The sequence below is a fragment of the Hibiscus syriacus genome, unplaced genomic scaffold (genome assembly GCF_006381635.1).
Source record: "Hibiscus syriacus cultivar Baekdansim isolate YM2019G1 unplaced genomic scaffold, ASM638163v2 tig00110403_pilon, whole genome shotgun sequence".
NCBI classification, from domain to species: Eukaryota; Viridiplantae; Streptophyta; class Magnoliopsida; order Malvales; family Malvaceae; genus Hibiscus; species Hibiscus syriacus.
This window is the reverse complement of record NW_024062723.1, coordinates 240,202-256,701: the sequence shown is the minus strand read 5'-3', so window position 1 is coordinate 256,701 and position 16,500 is coordinate 240,202. Positions and strand designations below refer to the sequence as shown.

Genomic DNA, 16,500 nt, shown 5'->3' with positions numbered 1-16,500 from the left:
TAACTCAAACACGACAAATGGAATGTCATGGTACCGGGAACTGTCTCATAAGCATTTGTGAACTGTCACATCAGTATCAAACGATGAAAAACGTTGACTACAAGGCCATATTGAATTTATTTTCTAAATTAAAAGACCACATTAAAAGAAAAATAATACGAAGACCACATTATTTTTTCAAAAAATAATTCCATAACCACATTAATTTTTTTTAAATACAACCTCTGCCTATTTTTATTATATTGGTTTGATTTAGTTACAATAAAAAATAATTCAAAGAAAATATTTCTTGCATAATTCTTTACATCCTCGTATATTTTATATAAATGATCGGAATTTATAATTCTTTTGACGTATCATATTCTTATATTAAGAAAATAAAATAATTTCTTAGTAAAAATTAGAAGAGAAACTGAAACCACATTTCTTAACATTCAAACAGGTAAAACCAATTGTAGCCGTTGTGAAAAATGGGTGCAACGATGAAGCGAAAATTTTGTCGCCATATATTGTTTTCCTTCATAATATATATAAATAGAGAGAGAGAGAGAGACCAGTATTAACTGTTCGGCGGTTTATTCATGCGCCTGAAAAGTTGAGTTTGCTCTCAGAAGGATGGGAGAATTGAAGAAGTGCCAATAAACGGCGGCGTATCTGTCTCGAACGTCAAAGAACGCTTTTTCTTTGCTGTGTTCCGTCGGTTTTCGAGCCCTTGCCATGCTGGAGAGATGGACTATTCCCCATGATCAAGATATCCATTTGCTAGTCTGTTCAGAAAAGTGACCACCTCATCCGATGAACCAACCGTATATCGAGCACTTGTACGTGTCCGTCCAACGGTGCAGGAGAAGTAGTTATCTCCCTTGAGATCAAGCACGCTCCAGGCCATCTTTTCCTTTTCGGGTGATGCACGCCGTATGTTCCCATCGTTATGGTTATTATTGCTGGTTCTTCTGTCAGGGGCAGGGGATGGACGGGCTGTCTTCGTCTGTGATGATTTTGCCCCATTTTTGTTCGCTGGAAGCTTCGAAGGAGCCTTTCTCTCTGTAGGTAACCTTGATCCATCACTCGGTGGCTTGCTTCTAGGCGCACTCGTTGCATCAGAAGGCAGCTCCGGCTCGAAAAACGTATAAACATCTTCGTCCTGGTGGAGCCATGAAAATTATCGCATCGATAAAGGACATCAAACGAGTTTTAATACCACGCATGTTTTGTTCAACAATATACTCTAATATGAAACCTCTCAAAGTAGTTCAAATGGTTTAAAATAAGGATGTCTTTAATGCAAGGTTGATGAGAATATTACCTTCTGTAGGAAATGTCCGACACAAAGGACGTAATCAATTGGCGTTGTCATCGATTTATTGTGAACTATCTCTCCTAAAATACGATCGATGGCTGCCCCCTGGATTTAAATGAAATTATGCCTCTAAACTAAAAAGTATTCAAATAGATTATACAAAATCCACGTATGGTGAACAGGCAGTTACCTTTGTAACACCAACTGGTCGCACCTCAACTGATCGACTTCCTTGAACAACATCAAGAGATGCATTAGAAATTGGGCCGGTCCAGAGATGCTGCAGCATATCTCTCGCCTGAAGTCGTCCAAACTCGACATCTATAGACAAATAACACAAAAGGAAATACATGAAAGGTTCAGACAAGCAGGGGTGGTATCGATCAAGAGAAAACCCAGAATTCGGAGATGAGACAAAGTACCTGCATACTTGTAATTCCATACAAGCGATGTCTCACGGAAATCGAAATGTGATCTTGGTGTTCTGTCTCTGAAATACTCAAAAACATGCTGCCATCGTGCCATCAGCATAATTAGACAAAGCAGGAAAGATAAATTGGATGTAGAGTACATTAAGTACAATTTAGTTACCTTCACACTATCAACCCATTCCATATTCAGGTGTTCGGGCATGGTTGTCATCCAATCTCCCTTTGTATGACGTAGAAACATCCCATTTTCCGCAGCCAACCACATGTCATACTCCCCAAAGTCCTGCGAGAGCAATCAGTTGGTTTTGATAGAGCACAAACCAAGGATAGAAAAGCAAAAAAAACTCCCAGGCGTACCTCATCCAAGACATCTCTCTTGCTCCCACTAAGGACAACTATCGTTGTCTTTGGATCATTACATAGAGCTGTTAAGGGCTCTTTTAATTCAGGGTGCAATTTAAGGTCCATTTCTTTGAATTGATCACCTCTACTCCCAGGAGTATCCACTGGTTCGGTTAATGTTGCATTAAGGCCCTGAGTTTTGGGCCATCGCCAAGATGAGGTCAACAACATAGGAAGCATATGGAACATTAATAGTACAATTTAGTTAAAAGAAAGAGGGGGGGGGGGCAGATGGAAACCATAGATCTAACAATCTCATTATCATAGACAGTAATGGTTAGATTACGTAAAAATGTTTCAAGAAATACTTGCTTTTAGTTGACACAAGAACAATCATACAGGCTATGAGCTTGATGTGTATCTTATACTTTCAGGCCTTGGATAAAACCTTTACTGGTTGAGGGGAATTTTAAAATAACAGAGATCATTGGTCAACAATCCATACCAGTATCAGCAATCGATTGCTAGACTGCAAGTAGCGGTCCACTGCATCATTTTGTGGAAGCTCAGGAGGCTTTTTGATTGTCCTTAGTTTTGCTTCAACAACTGTATCGTTCAGTTCACTGCAAAGTATTTATAGGAAACTCAAATCTCTGTGAATCCTGGTAATTTTTCCATGATATGGTTAGCACAACAGGGACACATTAGTTTTAATGAGGGAAAAAAAAGATTTCTACGTCATTTATTTTTATTATTGGGAAATAAAATGTACTGATATCGGGAGTGAACACAAATAATTGGTACTGATGATAATCTCTAGCATTTACATACTTGTTAAGGTACCTAAGCTAAAAGCAAATGGCAGAGGTCCAATGCCCCAACTTGCCAACGCCCAGTTAGCCTAGCCTATATGATCAACATGTTCCAGAGGGTTTCGAAACTCTAAAGCAAGAAAGAACAAGCCACGAGATATATTTCAAAATTGGACACAAATCAAATGCATACCTTACAAATGTTTCAGCCCATTCTTGAGCAGTGTGTGATGTCACGTGATGGAAATTGTGTTGATGTCGCTTCTCCCTTTCTTCAGCTGACATGTTCAGAGCCTGGCTAATAGAAGCAGCCACTTCAGTGATATTCCAAGGATTTACTAGAATTGCTCCAGCACCAAGAGATTGTGCAGCACCGGCAAACTGTAAGATACATCAAGGGTATTAAGGTTGGAAAGAACTATTTTCACAAAAATCTGATTATGGAACTGTAATCAATTCGTTGAAGGCAAGAATGTTGATTAACCTAAGTCTTCAGTTTAGAATGAAAATCAAGTAAAAAAATAAACATATTTTTCAACCAAAAAACATGCAATGAATACTTTTAGTAAATAATTACTTCACTGAGAATGAGAACCCCTTTCTTTGCATCCTGGCAAGCAACAAACTCATAACTGACAAGGTTCATGCCATCCCTTAAGGACGTGACAAGCGCAACATCTGAAGAAAGGAGGAAATTTCGTCCATTATGATAGACATCAATCCACAACTAAATAACAGTGTAATGAAAACTTTAGTACTATGAACCATATACCGAAACAATCATGACCGAAATGTTATCATTATATGAGCTTTGCATGGTGCAAAAGAACAATATTCTAAAACAGATAAATATTTAGAAGTCTCTAAATGTGGTTTACAATTGGTAAGTTAATCCCATTTTTTGCACAAAATTATTGGATTTTTCGAGATATGATCTTTAGAGAACAACTGACTGCCTTTTTACTCAGAACCCTCCAAAGGAGTCTCAACTTTGTGAAAAGTTGAAATCCTTTAAAGTGTCAAAAGACAATAAAAACAACTTTATTGAATTTCACAGAAATATACATTAACTAATCATGCTTTTCATAGAATATTACTCGCAAGAAGTGAAATCAGGGTCTTTGTTTGTTTCTTAAGTACTATCTGTTATTGCAACTACAGACGATCAAATCAATGGACATCTGAAAACATAGAGCACAACTTGAAAAGAAAAAGTGAAAGAGGACTAATTTCAAAAAGTTAAGTGGTAAAACGAGTAAGAATCAAACAAATCAATTGAAGAATGAAAAGAAAAAACAATTGAACAAGTACCAGTAACAGCGTATAATGCACATAGTGCAGGAAAGTCGAGTGAACGATCCTGTACAGATGAAAAAAGTCATTGAAAGATTCCCCGGTGATTAAAAATCCATGACGACAAACAAAAACTTAAAATATGATTTATCTTGCTTGTAGAAACACATGATCAAAAACAGGTTAATTATAACAAAATTACAGAACATTCAGGAAAAGAAAAATAACAGACAGCCTGAAATTTGACCCATTATGACTATTATAATTCATTCTATAGTCCAGACAATATATCACACTCCTGTACATTACTATTTCTTTTTCTAGTCTAGCGAGTTCATAAAAGAAAAAGTTCTGTATATCTCACAGTATCCACAGAAGGCAAGTACTTCCCCTGCATTTAAAACTTTAGTCAATTTAGTGGACCTATCTTCCTAATGCACCAAACAGCATAATCAAACTATGAGGATAGAGAAAGTACCTACAAAAACTAATGTAATGGGAAACTTTTACCTTTTTTTTTTGGGGGGGGGGCCAAAAGGAAAATAGAGTGAAAGATATCCATGTTTTTGAGTTCTTCAGTAGAGGATGCAGATTGCAGAGGCAAAATTGCCATAATGCCACCCAAAATTCTATTTTAGTAATGGTTTGAATCTGGGGCATACTGTTAATTCTGGGAAAACCCCATTATAATAAATTCTCAACTCTAATTTCAAAACAATAATGGGGATCTGTTTCTTCTACTCAATTCTATTGCTCTTCCATTCAAAGTCCAATAGAAATGGCTAATCTTTAACATTTATTTTTCTACAAGATGTTTCATATTTCACTCCTACTTGAATAATAGCAGCTGAGCTGTTTTCAATAATCACTAATACATGCACATTATGTTTGAAATAGGATGATAAAAAAGATAAATACTAGTATGTCAAAATGATGGGCAACAGAAATTCTGCGGGAAACATGGTTCAACTAAAAATATTCATGAAGCTAGCAGATAATACATGCAAAGCATATCAAGCATGAAATTCAAAAACAGACCAGGTGATGTATTGGTACTGCAGTCAATGATCCAAACCGACCATTAATACGCCCAACAATTTCATGAACTTGGCTTGTAAGTTTCTGGTCTGTGGACAATAGTAAGAAAAACTAAGAGTTACATAATTTCATTGTTTATAAAATGATCACATTAAGTATAAAAAATGATATGATCAAATTGACCAGGCACGATGAACCCAAGAAATATGTAAGACAGTTGGCAACATTATCGTCCTGCGGTTTGCATATACTTCTAGAGTTCTATAGTAAATAATATCAAATTCTTATTCACTGGACAAAAGCAACTGAAGGTTTCTGAAGAGTCAGGATCACTGTAAATAGAAGAATGTTAATTATCTTCAATTTTGCTCAGGAAGCAAAACGTACTTCAAGTAAGCAATTGATATGTCAAAACTTGACCAGCGTAAGAACATAGAAGGGCAGTAAGGTTTGAAGCCATCTTACACCATATCCTAGTTCAGACTTCACAAGTAAGGTCCTGGAAAACTAAATCCTTTATCATTTAATTGACATTTTTTTAACATATTTAGGCATGCAATTGATGATATCATATTTTAAGTACAGAAGGAGTGGAATTTCAGGCTCATATTGTAGCTGCACTTTTCACTTTAAAGCTTCTAACTGCTAACTGATATTCCTGGTCTAACATGGTCCTTTGGAAACATCTGGCGCCTCTATATGCTCAATGGCTAGTAATACACAATTGAAAGAAGGTTGAGAACACCTACCCAACTGCTGCCCAAGATCCGACTTAAGAATACTAAAATATAACAAAAACAGCAAATCATATTGGATGGGTAAGCTTTCTTGTAAAGGAAAACTAACTCCAGAAATATACTATACCTGGCAAACACATAAAAAGTATTGGAGCACATATCTAGAAACAAGAAAAAGGAAGAAGCGTACATTCGGGAACATCAGTTCTTGTTGGCACTGCAATTTGCAGTAAAACAACTTTATCACGCCAGTAAGGATTTTCCTCAAGGAACTTTTCAAATGCCAATATCTTTTGGGGAATTCCTTTAATCATATCAAGACGATCAACACCAAGCATTACCTGCCAAGTTTGGACAGTTAACAATAAGCACACAGGCAACAAACAAATAATACAAACACAACAAAATAAGGGCACATGAGACTTATACTAAAACCAAAAAGGTATATAAGAGAGAATTCCGTCTTTCTACATGGATTTACAAGCATGTATAATAAATTGGAAAACATTTCTTATCCTGCATTCATTAAATATAGGGTTCCCTGCGGTCTTTTCAAGTTGTGCCTCTCCACTTAATGCCAATTATTTTTAGGTTAGATGCTTAACAGGTACAGGTATTCACTCTGGTATTACGTTAAACTATTATAATTTATAAACTATAAGCACATATCTCATTTCTATATATAGAATAAAAAATCAGTGCTTGTGTGTGTATATTCAATAGTAACTCAAGCATGGCCTGACCAATGATCAGGGTAGAACTTTATATTTAACAAACACTGAGTTTTAGTCAAAACAATCACACAAAATGTTGATAGAATACTTGTGAAGCCAGAAATCACAGTTTTCATATTTTGAAACAAGCAAGCAGATGAAGAAATTGAAGAATATAATAATACCAAAAGGTAAATAAACCATCTACCTTTCGGCCAGAAAACCTTTCTTTCAAGTCTTTGATGTGTCCCTGGACCAGAGGAAGCTCAAGTGCGCGAATGAAACGCTCCGAGTCTATCCCAATAGGAAACTGATGTCTCAAGCAAGTAAAGAACCATAAAAACAAGTCTAAGAATTCATTGCAATATTTCTGAAGGAAAAAAATGTTTAAAACTAATATTCCTATAATCCTAGTACAACACAGGAAGCAACAAGGAAGAAGAAATTGAAGGCATAAGAACAATCAAGTGAAAAAAAAGGAATCAAACATACCGCAGCAACACGAGTCAGCCTCTCTTGATCCTCAACTCCTTCAGGTGTACCCTCAAACCCAAGAATTCGAGTACACGCACTAACAAAATGTCTGGCATAGTCATAGGTATGAAAACTGGAACATGTAAAAAAAAATTGTTAACCGGACATTAAGCAAACAGGTACACAAGTCTGAAATACACATTCTCAGAGGTGAAAGACTCAAAGGGAATTAACAACTTCAAAGTAATAAAACCTTTAGACCTGTCAGAATCAAATGCAATCCATCTTAAATCCAAACATCTACACTAAGGATTTTTTTTTTCATTTTGCCAATTTTTCTTCAATAATGAATCACCTTTCCCTGAAGAGTTCCAGAAAGTTCGATTGCAAAAGATCATGCAAAGCTGAAACCGCATAATCCTGTTTTGTTGGTTTAAACAATAGCACATGGTAGTTACATTAAGCGAAATTAACAAATTCCCACAATTACACCAAGATAGTCCGCAGAACAAAATCATTAAATTACAAGGCTGTGAAAATGTCAGTGCAACAGAACTGCCAATAGAAACATTTACCATTACAACAAATTTTGAAACAATGAACCTGGTATAAGTAGAAAAAAATACCAACCGCAAAAAATTGAGGAGTAAATAGGCTGAGTGTAAAAAATATGTAGCTATACTATGCATATCCAGATTTCATCCATTGAGATAGATTGTGATAACTTAAGCCTGAAAAGTAAAATGTATCAATCATGCCAAATCGGCAGAAACCTACCCAACCAAGTCAGCAGCAAGAACTGAACGCAAAAGCTCAGATCTTGATGGCAGTGTCCTATGAATTTCAGAAGAGGGGAATGGTGTATGTAGAAACCAACCAACTTTCATATTGGTGTTGTGTTTCTTCAGGCATTCTGGAAGATACATGAGGTGGTAATCATGGCACCAGACGACATCCCCCTCTTCATAGTGCATATTTACAACATCAGCAAACATTTGATTTGCTTTCTTGTATGCAGCAAACTGGGACTGGAAACTTCTTGTGGTAGCAAGGCGATCTTCTTGTGGAAGTCCAAGGTAGTGAAAAAGAGGCCACAAAATATTGTTGCAATAACCATTGTAGTACTGATGAACAATCTCTTCATCGAGGAATACAGGGATACACCTCTGCAATGATAAGTGCCTTCAAAATAATCGGATTGCATTCCAAATAGAATGCTTCAAATGCATATGCAACTAAATACCTTTTCAGCTAAAGCCTTAGTAAGTGCCTTCTGGCCAATCTCATCTGGTACGTTTACCCCAGCCCATCCAATCCACCTTGCTTCAAATTCCTTGACACCTGGAAAGTTCATCAAAGTTATTATACTCCTGTAATGGAAAATGAATGAGTGTTGAAACATGAACAAAGTAAACCAGGGAGTCAATATCTTACCCAAGAGAGCAGTTACAAGACCTCCTGCACTTATTTCCAGTGACCACGAGTCTTCACCTCTCCTCACAGCAGAAACCGGAAGCCTATTGGCCACTACCAACAGTCGTTGCCTGAAAGGCTTTCCATCCTGTCTTTCACATCCCTCTATCAATGCCCTTGCAGCTGCCGCATCTTCCAAGTATTTTTCGACCAAAGCAACCCTAGAGATGTCACCTTCTCTAAAGCGTGGGCCATTCTCAGATATTTCAGCTGCCTTATGAATATCATTCACATCATTTGAATGGGAAGCTTTACTGCTTTTCCTTTGCTCCCTTAGCTCTCTCTCCCGCAAGAGGCGTTCCACACGAGTTGGTATATGGGTCGAACTACCATTGTACTTGTTTCCAGGCATACGCTCAATCTAGAAACCAACAACAAATACCAATTTTATAAGCTCTCAGAATAATTTTATGTGCTGCATTTTTGTTTTAGTAATCAGAATAATTCACAGAAAGCTCAGTGTCTTCCTAAATTAGGTGGTACAAGACTCTGCTGCCAATAATTTTGTACAAACAGATATTAAGAATTCCGTAGCCATTATAAACTTCTGATTGCTTGAATTTCGCAAAAAAGAAGTATCAAACAAAAGAACAGAAAGAAAAGGAAAAGATAACAAATAAAATGGGTCCACAGAATTTGATGCATAAATGGGGTCCAACCGTGAATTGTTAATAATTGAAGCCCAAGATTACTCTTAGATAAAAAAGGAGCAGGAATGGCACATTAGTTGAGCAGAAACAAAGACAACATCCACACGGCTATCTAGTTTCGTTCATTTTTCAAAGATTCCACAAGAACCCATCACCCAGTTTAAAACATTAGTTCGTTAAACTAGAAGAATTTACCTTAAACATAGGCTTAACACGTTTAAAATGGCAAAGAGAGAGAGAGAGAGAGAGCAGCGAAAAATAAATCAATTCCCACCTTCAAGACCAAATCCTAAAAACAAAAAAAAAAAACCAATATTTCCAATACAAAAAAAATTAACCTGCATATGCTTTGCTACAACACGTGAACTTATGTATTAGGTAAAGTTGAAGCAGAAAAGGATTAGATGAGAAAGGTAAAGAAATGAAACAGGAAATTTCCAGCAGAGTCTAGTTGTGGGTGGTAGAAATTTATGATAGCAAGAAAAAAAAATAAGGATGGAACACAATTCTTGTGAAATATTTATACGAGCACTTAAAGCCAGCCATGCAACTGCAGGTGACGCAAGAAAGAATATAAAATATCGAGTTGAACGGGGAAGAAAAGGTTTTACCAACAAAAGAAAAGAAAAGAAAATTAGTATAGTAAAATACTAATCCAAAACCTCGGAAGATGTAAGAAAATGGGACCATGTCAATCAAGTAATTTAATACGGTGTTTAAATGATTATTACTAAAAATATTCGATGACGAAAGCACTTAGGGAAGATCTTCAGCTTTGTTGTTTTACACGTTCGTCGGTGGGTCCTCATCGGGTAAGACCACAAGAATATTATTCCAGCTCTTATCGGGAACTAAAGAAACCTTAACTTCTTCAATTTTTATTTATTTTAATTTTGTTAGAGATAGAACAAATAAAAAATTGTTGAAAAGTCGTCTCATTATTCCACATTAAAAGGAAAAAAATAAAACAGTCAAATCTCTTCACTTATTATAATAATTAAAGATTGTCCTATTTTCTAAAAACAACAAGAACAGAAATTTTAAACCATTTTTTCCTTTCACTGAAAGGAAAGAAAAGTTCATATTTTAGCATTAGCCAATGTCGTCAGCTGGTTTTGTCAAAAGGCTCGAGATATCAATGTACTACCCTTGAAAACCATGGCATACTATAGAACTCAAAATAGGAGAAAACAAGAGCCGTCACAATTAAAAAAATTAATGCGACAAGTACATAATGGTTTGGCAAAATCAACGAGATAATGCGTTGAATTTTTTTTTTCACGAGATAGTGCCCTCACCAGATTAATTGCTTAGATGGGGTGATCTCTACAGTCCCCATATAGGTCACCAGGTGCTCCGGGCGATGTCCCTGTTAGATGGGGTAGGTCGCCATGCACGCCCAGCGACCTACCAAGTCGCCATGCACGCCAAGCGACCTATCAAGTCGCCATGCACGCCCAACGACCTAGGTAGGTCGCCATGCAATCCATGCAGCCCCCAAAAGTCGTCATACAGTCCATGCTCGGCAAATGCCTGAACAATGTTGGTGATTTAGACATGGCCCTTTCCTTCTACCCTGAGTGTGCAAATGATCCCAAAAACCCAAAGTGGTGGGACCATTTACACTGCGCCATGTCTCATTACATGGCGACCTACCTATTTTACAGCAAAATGAGTGTTGGATTGTATGGCGACCATTGGGGACTGCATGGACTGCATGGCGACCTACTCCATCTCACAGGGACGTTGCTCGGAACACCTGGCGACCTATATGGGGACTGTAGATATCACCCCATCTGAGCAATTAATCTAGCGAGGACATTATATCGTGAAAAAAAAATTCAGCGCATTATCTCGTTGATTTGGCCTAATGGTTTGGAGATGCTGTAAAATGGAAGAAAACGACTGAACAATAGGCCAAAATTGGCCCATGGGTTTTTTATTTAGCCTGGTAATTTAAAATTTATTTTGAGATATATTATATTTTCTATAATGACATGAAACTTGTTATGTTGAAATGACGAGTTCTAATAAAAAATATTTTTTTATTCTAACTTTTTATTTCAATGTGATAGATTTTAATTAAAAATTTATATTTTATTGAAACTTGTCACATCGACGTGACGAGTTCTAATAATACTGTAGAAAATGTCGTAGATCTTAAAATATAAACTAAGATCCCCTAATGGGCTAAATAAAAAATATGTTATCCTTATTGGGGCAAAAAAACCGAACAATAGTCTAAAAGCTAAAATAGTAGTAAAAACGTGGACACTTTCTCTGAAGTTGCATGCATAACAATACATAAAATTGATAAAGAAGTCCACGCATATTGCTATCATTAGTTGACTTGTTGATTACATTGTAATTGACCAAAGAAGAAAAGTACTAAACAGTATGAAAAATGCTGTGCAATACAACAATTAATCAAATCTTTAGAAGCAATTCAAATATGATTTTTTTCCTTACATCTATAGGATAATATCTAAGAAGAGGCGTGGGAACTGCTAAGGTCCAACTTTTGGTCTAAGAGAAGATACTAGTAAATCGAAATCGATTTGGTCAAATTAGGTATACTCTTGCTAAACATAAGTATAAAATGTGATATATAGTGTAAATATATGTGTGACATATAAAAAGATTCCAATATATCAGTAGTTCAAAAGAAAAGAAGATTACCAACAATGAATCAAAAATAAAGTTTTGGGATTCTATATCTTAATTTTGAGTTTCACTATGTCTGGGCTCTGAGTCTAAATTTTATTCTATTTGATTCTATTTAAATCTCACTACATGTGATCTTTCCAATCCTTAGTCTAATTATATTTGTGATAGTTAATTATTGTGATAGTTATTCGGGTGTGGAAACGTCATACTTTGAGGAATTCTATTCTATATTTTTTAATACCTTATTTAAATTTAAAATTTTAAAATAAATAATTAAAATAAGATTTAACTTAGGTTGCCGTCTAAGTTAAGAAGAAAATGTCTAAAAGGAAGGGCAATAGAACGTACGGCATAAGCCGCATTCTAGGCATGAAAAAGAACAATGTGACATTCATGAATTGTTTCAACTTTGACAAAACTTTTATCGTCCTCAGTACATTCAACGCATCTAACCCCTCTTCACCTTTAAAAAGAATACATATAACTTCTATCGTCCTCATTATCAAATGTGTTTTTCATTTGGAAATAATTATAAAAATTTACTATCTATACCAATCTTGTAAGAACTGGATCAGTGGCCAATGAACAATGTTCATTGCGATGACATGTTAACCCCTACCCTGATGAGGGAGGAGCTACTAGTACTCTTTTGCTAGAGGAAATTTCAGAACAAAAAGCAACTTTTCGGCCTGTGGAGAACAACCAAATGGGCAACAGTTTCTCCATTTTACTGGAGGAAATTTTTAAGTAACAGACATTTTCCCACCTTGGGAAATTGACGCAACTGAGAACAGACGTTTTTTAAGTAAAGCACCGAAAAGACAAACCAGAATGCTTGGTCTAGACGTATTCCTAATTTGATTCCTTGAAAGAAAACCTGAATGATAACTGATTTAACCAAATTAAACAGAAGAGTACATATTAGGAATCTCCTTGGTACCTAACCTGATGTTCGAAAATGATTTGCCACCAACTTGTACTGTACGATTAGAGGAGTCGGGCACCTAACCTTGTAACACGCTCTGCACATTGCAAGCAAAATTTCCAAGTCAAAAAACAAATTTGATTCCAAAGCATAAAGCTTGTAGACTAAATAGATAACAGTTGACCAAAAATCAATTCAAGTCAAGCAATAGCAACCGAAGAAACAAGAAAGAAAGATAGCAGAGACAGAAAAGAAGAGTGTTCGGCGAAAATTTATAAAGTAAAATGCCGCTACTTACGGTCTAAGAGGAAATGCGGATTGGGGAAGACCTGCATGAACTTCTTGTAGGCGAATGGGGGGGACCCTTCGAAAGTGTGATGATAATAAGCAAACAGAAATATCTTGTTTAAATGTCTTTTCGAATGATGACTATTATCGAAAGACAGATACCGGAAAAGAACCATAAATCATGTGACTAAATCGATTAAAGGGAAGAAAAGGAAATGAGCGAAGACCCAAAAATTGACAGAAAGGACTTAGCATGCTGCTTTGTTCTTTCTCTGTGCTAAACGAAGGCAAGTAGGGTGGGGTTGGTATCATTACTTGTGGTCAGAGATAGAAAAGAAGATACTGGGGATCCTAGAGCGTGAGTGCCCGTGAAAAGATATACATTGCTCGCCACTCGCCAGGGAATTTTCAGTGAAGGCGTATAAATCTGTCACTCATTCACGAAAGGGTTGATACCCACAATTTGTGGGTCCCGAAAAAATTTATGTCACAGACTCCTTGCCTGGGCTGGTGTTGGGACCTTGGCCAGGTCAAATCACCTTATGAGATGATATTAATCATCCAGTCTGGCAAACACTATCGTGGAAGCAAAAATGACCTCACAGCAATGTGAAAACACTGTAAAAAAATCTCTGTTATGTTGAGGCCTAGGAAAGTATTTTTTTTATGTGGCCTCATGGAAATGTCACATCGTAAAACGTCGAAAACATGAGCCTTGGAGCCTCAAGGCTCAAAGTAATGGCTGGCTAGTGGCTAGTCTAGCATAAAAAAAAATCCTCATTGTTTTCATCTAATGAGACTAACGGAGAAAGTACTACACTCTGGTTCTGAAACTTCTCATGGTTTTCCTTGAAACTCAAATTACAATATCATACAGAGAAATACAACTTACCTCGATCACGATCTGGAAAGAGCAAGAATGTACTCTGTTTCCAATCTACAGATGTGTCTGGTTTTCAAATTCTAGGTGTGATCAGTAAGTGGGGGATATATACTACTCTTATCTAACCGGTCAGGGAATCTCTACATACCAAATGAAGACACAGAAATTCCGAGTTCCAATGGAGTTCTCGCTCCCTCTTTCGCAATCAGAGCAACTAAAATTAGTCATCCTATCCACTGTAAGAAATCAGAATAGCAAGATGGGCAGCAATTTGACCAGTTTGCTAAAAGAAATTGTCATTTTCTTCACTAATGATTTTGGCCCTCTTTCCTTCTAGTGTATAATCCTTAAACAACAATTATTGAACTTATTTCCAAAAGTTAAACACACTGCTGGAAAAGATACAAGGGTAGTTAAGACTTAACATCACAATCTCCTGGGTCTCACAGAGAAACATCCTCCGGTAAATTATGATATTTGAAAGTTCCAGATGCAATTGGCTGTAAAGCTTGCTATATGATTTAACTGCTCGAAAATGCAGCCTCCTCCAAGGCCATATTAATGACAAATCTGAGAACAACGTTTGCAGATACCAAAATGTGTGTAACCTCAATTTTAATGGAATACTTGTAGCACAAGTTCTACGGTGCCCCCATTAAAGGAACCTGTTTCGTGCTTTTTCGAAGTCTTAAGAACCAAAGAAAGTCTAGGCAGCTCTGTCAGCCACTAAACTCGGATTCCACTAGAAGTAGCATCCTACCAGTTGGCTACATACAACACACTTTTAAAAAAAAAAAAACTTCAATGACAAATATCGTATTTTAAAAATTAAAAGGAATCACAATATTTAAAAAAATAAGAAGTAGCTTTTTATTGAATAATTATTTCTAAAAAACTAATGACTTCGGTATTTTAATTTACTTTGTCAATACAATTTTAAAATAATAAAATATTATACTTCTCTCATAATACCAATTTAGTGAAATCTTTCTAATTAATATATAATCTTATTGGAAAATGAAGCAATATAATAAGGGACTTTTCTTTCCTAAAAACTAAAATAGTAAAATGTCTACATATTGTAATTTTCAGTATCACTATATGAATCTAACAACTTTCCTATAACCAAATAAGGTTTCCTGTAAATTTCATCTAAGGGATCAAATAAGTAAACGATATCGGTTAGTATTCCAACTCGTAGCTGAAATTTACTTTAAGAGGATAAGATTAGCCTTTTATATAAACAAAAAAAACAGTATTATTCTGCGTTTAAAATACAACAAAAAATCCAGATATGGACAGAATCATTTAGAAAAAATAATAATAAAGTAATTATCGTTATTGGAAAACAACGAAAATCTCTGTATTGCAAACAGAGAAACAAAACCTTTCTTTCAATATACTCCAAAATTTCTTCTCTCGTTTAACAGCAACCAAACAGAGCAGCCTCGAAAGTATGAACTTCATTTCTCAAGAAAATTCTTAAACGGAATCACGAAAAACGATGATGAGAATCAACCGTACCTCCAGTTATAAGAATTCCAAACAAAAATAAATACTGATGATGATCAATATTTTAAGACTCTAACTCAAACAGAACAAATAAGAAAAACAGAAAAGAAGCCGAAAAGAAGCCGAAAGGAGAAAAACTAACCTTGAGAAAATGTAGTAGTAGATCTGGCAGTTGAAGAAACCGCTCAACAAATGATAAGGAATTTCAGAACAAGTCTCAAATTATTGGAGATCAAATTCGAATTCAATAAAAATGAAACTAAAAACAGAGTAGGAGAAAGTAAAGAAGAAAAAAGATGAGGGAATTTATAGGAGAGAATCAAAAGGGCTTCTCTTTTTGGCGGGGGAGAGAGAGGGAGAGGAGAGACGGAGAGAGTAATGGCGTTTTGGCTTGGCTTCGGTTGTGCCCAATCATTTGGAGGGAATTTGTTCTTAATCGATTTTCAAATTTTCCTTTTTCATATGGGTAAATTAATTTTTTTATTAATCTAAATAAATACAAGATAATATTTGTTTAAAAATAACTCTCAACTATTTAACATTTAACGCTTATACTCTAAGGGTGCGTTTGGTTCACAGAATGTAAGATTATCAGTGGAAATAAAAGATTACCAGGGAATAGGATTACTGAGAATGTTGTATTTTGTGTTTGGTTGGTTTAGCAGGAATGTAAGATTACCGTGTTTGGTTAAAGGAATAAAAGATTATTGGAATGTATATTTGACCAAATTGTCCTTATTATATATTTGTATAATATTACAAATTGTAAAATATTTATATATTTTCTTTAAAAAATTAAATTCATAATATTTATATAATTTTTTTACAAAATTAAAAATATAAAATATGTTTAATGAAAGGGTAAAAAAATTTTAACCCTTGAACTTCATATAAAATTTTAATTATAGATTTTTTTTGTAAATCTAAAATAATTTAAGGATAAATTTGTAATTTAACTTTCG

The 16,500-nt window shown here is 35.5% G+C and overlaps 1 protein-coding gene across 6 annotated transcripts; it reads right to left on the bottom strand.

Moving 5' to 3' along the window:
• Positions 1-408: 408 nt before the first annotated feature.
• On the bottom strand, positions 409-15,826 carry LOC120123740 (alpha,alpha-trehalose-phosphate synthase [UDP-forming] 1-like). 6 transcript variants are annotated; one of them, XM_039142561.1, is made up of 19 exons: positions 15,681-15,826; positions 12,871-12,952; positions 8,575-8,974; positions 8,384-8,481; positions 7,918-8,306; positions 7,159-7,273; positions 6,875-6,976; positions 6,144-6,294; positions 5,217-5,305; positions 4,197-4,245; positions 3,463-3,563; positions 3,079-3,266; positions 2,579-2,696; positions 2,089-2,265; positions 1,892-2,014; positions 1,723-1,810; positions 1,491-1,621; positions 1,307-1,405; positions 409-1,144 (listed from the first exon to the last, which is right to left on the bottom strand). In XM_039142561.1, exons 3-19 carry the CDS (start codon positions 8,963-8,965, stop codon positions 734-736), a joined length of 2,820 nt encoding a protein of 939 aa, XP_038998492.1. In that variant the 5' UTR covers positions 8,966-8,974; positions 12,871-12,952; positions 15,681-15,826; the 3' UTR covers positions 409-733. The 6 variants fall into 6 exon arrangements, with proteins under 6 accessions (XP_038998492.1, XP_038998490.1, XP_038998491.1 ...); XM_039142559.1 differs by having other exon boundaries at positions 12,876-12,952; XM_039142560.1 differs by lacking the exon at positions 15,681-15,826 and adding an exon at positions 13,154-13,227 and having other exon boundaries at positions 12,876-12,952.
• Positions 15,827-16,500: the final 674 nt, after the last annotated feature.

Coding starts and splice junctions, on each gene's coding strand:
- LOC120123740 (XM_039142558.1), bottom strand. Junction 8,482..8,574: donor TCTTGTAACTGCTCTCTTGG/GTAAGATATTGA, acceptor TGAACTTTCCAG/GTGTCAAGGAATTTGAAGCA. Junction 2,697..3,078: donor TGGGCTGAAACATTTGTAAG/GTATGCATTTGA, acceptor AATACTTTGCAG/TGAACTGAACGATACAGTTG.